The sequence below is a fragment of the Aphanomyces astaci genome, assembly GCF_000520075.1.
Source record: "Aphanomyces astaci strain APO3 unplaced genomic scaffold supercont1.45, whole genome shotgun sequence".
Taxonomy (NCBI): Eukaryota; Oomycota; class Saprolegniomycetes; order Saprolegniales; family Verrucalvaceae; genus Aphanomyces; species Aphanomyces astaci.
The window spans coordinates 88910-95634 of NW_009798308.1; the positions used below are offsets into that span (position 1 = coordinate 88910).

At 47.2% G+C, this 6725-nt stretch overlaps 2 protein-coding genes across 2 annotated transcripts in view; one reads left to right on the top strand and one right to left on the bottom strand.

Annotated features, from left to right (window-relative positions):
* Positions 1-3560: 3560 nt before the first annotated feature.
* On the top strand, positions 3561-3890 carry H257_13063 (hypothetical protein; the record flags this gene model as incomplete). Its single annotated transcript, XM_009840487.1, has 1 exon — positions 3561-3890. The coding sequence occupies one exon, from the start codon at positions 3561-3563 to the stop codon at positions 3888-3890; it is 330 nt and encodes a 109-aa protein (XP_009838789.1).
* A 409-nt stretch (positions 3891-4299) lies between these two features.
* Positions 4300-6725, bottom strand: part of H257_13064 (hypothetical protein) — a 3008-nt gene continuing 582 nt past the window's right edge. Inside the window, exons 2-8 of the mRNA XM_009840488.1 lie at positions 5644-5796; positions 5432-5588; positions 5189-5384; positions 4971-5143; positions 4804-4841; positions 4634-4734; positions 4300-4468 (exon numbers count right to left, since the gene is read on the bottom strand). Coding sequence (XP_009838790.1) covers positions 4345-4468; positions 4634-4734; positions 4804-4841; positions 4971-5143; positions 5189-5384; positions 5432-5588; positions 5644-5796 — 942 coding nt within the window. The 3' untranslated portion in view covers positions 4300-4344. The remainder of the gene's footprint in view (positions 4469-4633; positions 4735-4803; positions 4842-4970; positions 5144-5188; positions 5385-5431; positions 5589-5643; positions 5797-6725) is intronic.

Genomic DNA, 6725 nt, shown 5'->3' on the forward strand with positions numbered 1-6725 from the left:
TAGCAGTTGCTTGACCTCTTCGGGGGTGATCCCGGGACATTCCCGGACCCGATGGCTGGTCGATTTACACTTCAGACAACCGTTGTTCGGTGCACCGATAGCCGGTGCGTTCGGAATAGGTGTCAGGGGCTTCGTGTCTCCCCTCGGGCCCCTGGGTCCTCCCAGGACCTTAGACCCGGGCGGCTTCGGTAGGTCTGGTCTCGCGGGCGGCTTCAACTCTTCTTCGTAACCCACAAAACGCTCGTGACCGATCGCATATTCCCGCAACCAGCGCACGAAACGGTACACATCCTTATTCAAAGGCTTGTTTCGCGTCAACGCCATTTGCTCGGTAACGGCATGGTGTAATGACGCAGGCTTGACAGCGTCAGTGATGATCTTCACGATCGCCTGGCTCTCTTCCCGGATCACCCACTTCTGGCGGTCCCTACGGATAGCCGCAGCCAAACCATCCAGCATACGTCCGATCTGGGAATCTGCGTCCGGGACCGATATATCAAAAACAACAGCAGATTTAATTCGCTTCTTCAGGGCGTCCAGGGCCCAGGGATCGACGTCGAAACCTTGCTTGAACCACGCAATCCATTCGCCCTCGGACACGTCATCGGGGTCCTTTCCCATGTCCCATTCGGCAATACGTTGCTTTCTCGCAGGTTCGATACACGCCCTCACGGGCATAATGAACGGTCGGACCCCGTTGGCAGTCAGTGCATTCGTCTGGCCGATATACAGATTGTACGCGGCCATAAAAACGCGTAGTTCTTCCTTGGTGGATCCCTTGAACGTCGGGTTCTTCGGGAGGGCCGGGGCGTTGTGCAGGTGCACGTCGTTCTGTCCCATATCTTCATCTTCCTTGTCCAGCTAAGGTCTGGGCGCCGTCCCGGATGTACCGCCAAACCCGGGAGCCGCAAACGTCGCCGGTCTCCCGTAACTCCAGGCCTCATCAACGGCCACCGGTTGTCGCCTTCCTTGTGGTGACCGCAACAGCCGCCGCGCAGTCGCACTGGTCCGGGGCCTTCCGCGGTCATCAAAGCGGTCCACGCTCGGTGCACGGGCTGCAGGACTCCTCGAGCGATCCGACCGGGATCGAGCTCGGATAGAGTCCCCGTGGTCGCTAACAGGTAGCTCCACGTCCAAGGCATGCTCGTTTCCTGTTCCGGGAAACTCCATGCGTTCAGTCGCTAGCGTGTCTGTAAGACAGCTAAAGAATTATTTGTTGTCTTGGGCCGGTGTTCGCAACCGACGACTACCGTGTTCACAACGGTGACCTCGATGACAAATCCAAAAGTAACTTCATTATCCAGTCAATCAGTAAGTTCCCTCCTATCACTTCACTACTCTCTACAAGTCATGCATCGTACAGTGTACCATTAGCTCGGAACATATGCCGCTCCGATCCAGGTCATATTTCACACTCTTCAAATGTCGTTCGTGACCAACATTCGGCTACCCACACCAGGCACGGGGAGTCGAACAGAGGCTCGGCCGATAACAGATACATGCACTCTTGTGCAAGGGTGTACGATGCTTCGCAGTCTCGTAGCGATCCATGAGATTTTGCCGAGTTGTGGTAAAGTTTCAGGAAACCCGGAGGATAAAATATTACCATATAAGAATGGCTAAGGACCACGTAGGAATTGCTGAGAGCCACATAAGAATTGCTGAATCGTACATAGTTTTTGCCGAAGGACACATGAGATTTGCTGAATTGAATATAGAGTAAGATCCACTTCTGGGGGCAGTGTGTTATGAGAATTTCTGGAAACATGTGAATAAGAGCAATGTGATCGGCTAATGATTATGAATTCAGAATAAATATGTGATAGGCTATTTCTCCCTAAGTCAGTTTCCTGATTCCGCAAATTGTGATTTTCTTGAGTTCTTATTGGATAAGAAAATCGTAGGACCAACTAAATGTGACGCGTTCGACACTTGAGGCGATGTGAACAATGGGTGTACGATGTATTTGAATTTTGAGCAGTACCACATGCACTTTTTCGGCATGGACATGTCGTGATGCACTATTGCAACCCATTTTCGAGCTACAGTACGTAGTAAAAGTCTAAGGTCTGTGCAATGAGATCTGTGATGTGCAATGTTGGCGCATTACGTACTGTAAACGATGCGATTCACAGTCCAAAAAATCAGTCGCAAAAACGAATAAGGTTATGCCCTTAGGCGAAGCCCTAATTAGTGCGGTGTGCATGGCAGTTTGGTGAATTCTACAGGGTGCATTAATCAGCGCTTAGTGAATGTAAACTGTACGTACACCCGGGGAAGTACATTAGGCCTCTGGACCAATTACACAGTTTTTGCTCAAATAGTGCAACATATTGGAATCACATCGAGATATTTCGCATTTTGTGCCTCAACTGACGATATATATACGATAAAATTATTTACTGACTCTTTGGCTGAAAGATTGACAACTACAGCTTTGACTCAAATTCTCGTTGGCTTTAATTTTTCGCGCCAATCACAACGACAGCTCAACATCCTCAAGAGTGCCTTCTAACCATTCCTTTACTAACGTTAGTAACTCATAATTCATCCCTTTCATCTCCTGTGTACCATGCGTCTCAACGTGTCGTCTATGATGGAGCGCCTCCAGGACCAGACTGCCTCGGATATCCTCGACCTCCAGCAAAGCTTGAATGAATACGGCGAAGCCGTCCTGGAAGTGTGATGCCGTTGCGCCTCGAGGACAATGACCACTATCGTATGGTAGCTGAGAACACCTCAAAGAGAGCCGCGAACTAACGCAGATACCTACAGCGCCGTGCAGAGCGGTTTGCGACGGAAGCTGCCCGCGCCAGCCGTACTTCGCGTGGCACGTCCTTGCCTCCCATGGCGAGTAGTCGCCGCTAATAAATACATGAGGTTTTTAATAAATAATTTGAAATTTGTATGCAGTAGAGTAATAATATCAAAATCCATACAAACAACAAGTATACATATATCTTAACTACCTATTATGGAAACTTTGTCCTTGATTCCGATCTACTACTCAGTTATCGCTTACTATCGAGTCATTTTGGAAATGACTTGGATATTACTGAATTGCAGACTAATGAGGAAAATTCTCTATTTCTTCAGAAATACCAGAGCAAGTCATCAGTAGCTAAAGCATATTGGATATAAACGAGGCTTTCACTGAAGCATTCATGCTCTTCCGAAATATGTGACAAACTGGTTTGGTGACCTATTGTCTTCATTGGTGCAACGCATACTGTGCCGCAAATATAGATAATTTTCACGAAGTATTTTGGACGATACGAATAACTGCTGAAATATACGGATGGTAAGCCTTGGTAGGGTTTTGTTAGGGCCCGTCTGGATGCCACCCACCAATATTATGGGATATTGGAATATTGAATAAAACACATTTTTCGACATTGCAGGAAATTCTTGGGTTTCAAGATCCAAGAATGATTTTGGGTGGTGTGTCTGGATGCCATAGAATTAAAGAAAGTTCGGAAATGAACAGCCAATCAGAGGATAGTTTAGACGTCCAGATCCGAAACCGTCTCTGTCATTTGGCGCGCAACTCCGAACGCAAGATGGACGACGGAAGGGCCAGTTGGGACGACGAGAAAGACTTCACCTGGATGAAGGAAATGATTCACCAGGTGCATGTGCTGGGCAAGCGAGCCAACAGTGGCTTCAAGCGAGAAGATTGGCATGCCGCAACAACGAAACTCAACTCCGACCACGCTGTCATCTACACGAAAGAACAAGGCAAGTCGAGAAGCGCCGAGATGAAGAAGCAATACGCGCAGGTTTCACAGATTACGAAGACGTCTGGTATTGGGTTCGAGGCGGCAACGTGCCGGTTCATTTGCTTGGATGGGTCGTGGGCGCACGCGGCGGCGGATGGGCCATCGACGTAGGAAGGCAACCACGGTGGCCTTTCTCATTCCGAAATGCCCCACAATTCAACGCGCACTGTCAATATCGTCAAAATATTCTACTCATGAGTAGAATATTATTTCTTGTGGTTTTCACGATATTTCTGATAAAATTATGGAATATAACTCGGTCAAGAAATGGCATCCAGACACGCCAAATTGAAGTCGCTGAGATTCTTGAATATTTTGCAAAATTATCGCGATATTTCTCAATAAAAGTGGTATCCAGACGGGCCCTTAGGAAGTGGTTGGGACACAAACACACCGCTTACAGACAGGACCACAGTAAAAAACACTATTTTGGTCCCCGACTTGAATACATATATTTATTGAATATGCAATAAATATTTTTAGACTCTGGCTTTGGAGAGGCAGTTTGCACTATTGGTGCTCGAATTCAATTGAGGTAGTTAATACTTTAGTAATTAGTGCTCGATTATGTTGTTCGTACGGAACATGCTGATGACGGCTGGAAAAATAGCACCACGACGGTCGTGTCATCGTGGACTTGACGTCGTTTGCGTCCTGGTATCAAGGCGGCAATATCGGCCGCACGCACTCTAAAATCGGTTGAGTTCAAGGTATCACACGATACAATGATAGAATACTTTGTTTTGAACACGGTGCATCAGATTTTTCAAGCAATAATAGTAGAGTCTTTATTCAAATCCGAGAAGCGAATAAAATATTAATATTGTTCGGAAACAATCATTACTTTTACGTACTGGAATCCATCAGCTGTCTTGGCGATCACCTGGTCAATCAATGCCTGGGCGGCTAGGTTGTGCAGACCACGAGACGCGAAATGAGCGACAATTTTCACCGCCTATCAATGCCATATAAATGCAATGGTTATATAGTATAAGAAAAAGTATTTATTGATTCATTTTCGTACTTCTTCGTTGGACAGGTCATCCCATAGTCCATCGCTTCCTAAACTTACGCACCGCTCCACTCAATATATACTTTCGCGATGCACAAGTACGATAGCAGGTAGACTTGTTAGAAGTTAAGTATATTAATACACGTATGAAAAATCAAGATATATACAGGTATATGTACCCAAAATAAGAAAGTGATCAGCATCCGTCAACGTATGTACTTGGATTTCCGGAACTGCCAGCACGTATGGCGGTGTGTATGGCTGCGGGATGAAGCGACCGCCGCCTTTATGCTTGGGACCGAGAGGAAACGTGTTGAATTCTTCATATTTGAAGGCAAAGTCGCCCAACGCGCTACGAGTAGCTTGTGGCCATGCATTCACTTGACGAAGTTTTTACCGAGTGGGCTGCAAGCCGCCTTTGACGTAGCACGCCTCGCGCGACTGACACATGACCAAGTTGGACTCATTTGGATGGTCTGCGACCAACCGAGCTTGTTCGGACGCGTGCTTGGCGTTGTGGTCGGTGCTCAGGGGTGTTGCCACCAGCCCCCCCGAGGCATCGATCGACGCTAGCACCGCTCTTACGTCGCCGGCTACGATAATTGTTCGTGGATTGGATATCGAACGATAATGTGCTTACCGTTGGCCACGACCAAAGTGTCCTCTTTTGCATACGCCAGCATCGAGCACGCACCCACGCGGTTCACTTCCCCGAATCCCAACTGAAAGGCTGGAAGCAGGAGGGTGCGCATCGCGTCGTCGGTGGCCACGAACGCACTCGACAACAACGATGCGATCTGCATGCAACCACAAGCACACCGTAAGATAATAATGATGGATAGCGCATGTTACGTAGGTGGGGTCGTTCGAAGCGACATCTCGAAGCAGGGCGGCGGTGTCGTTGACCAAGTGCTTGTTCACGTACTCGGCCACCTGCCAGCCCCCGTGGCCGTCCAAGACGGACGCGAACACTGCGTCCGAGTCAACTTGCACTACGTATCGATCCTACGCACGACGATGAGTGTATGACATGATGTCGTGTCTGACTTCGTTCGGGTCGTTGGCTGCGTACGACGCGGCGGTGTATCGATGGACGCGTGACACGGATGAGGCCAAGACAACGCTTTCGACGATGTCGAAGTTAAGTTGACTGCGCTCGTCCATGGTGCACTGAGCGTCTGCATCACAAGTTGCTTCGGTGCATGATGTCCACACCAAGAGAATCGCCCACACCACTGCAATCTTCATCGATCGGCCGAGCCTACGGAATAAAATAGCCCCTGGTTGTATGGTCAAGTTATTTTGACCAAGTCATAAGTCGTCCATTTCTTCAATGAGGGATGATGCCACATATACAGAGTAAGGTAATGCATCAATTGTTGACACGGCACCAAATTATGAGACTGTCTGACTTTTAGCCAATAGCATCTCGATATTTCGTGTTGGCCTTGTATGATTGGATATGATAATATTCGTCTCTATATTTTATTACATGTCTCAATGCTGAAGTCTGGTCAGTTTTTTTCAATCTCAAACAAAAAAATACAAGTATTTAATTAGAGTGTCAACTAGAAACACTTGACACTGTCCCGCCATACATGCCTACAAGAGCGTCACGGCAGTTGTGCATAGCTACGTGATACATGGAAGTACTCACTTTAGAGCCATCGGTATTATAGACAAAGAAGCAGTAGTGTATTGCTCGTCGCAACGAGTGGATGGCCTCCACTATGCTGCTACTGTTGTGATCAACGTCAGTGAATTAAAATGTGACTGCATTTTTTTAATCTGACTAATTAAATTCATGTAAATTTTTATTACGTATTGCAAAATGCATACAATTATATTTTTGATCAAATTATTTTGCATATTAATTTAATCAAATACAAACATCAAGGTTTTTAAAGGGTGTCATGAATTGATTCACGTCAAAA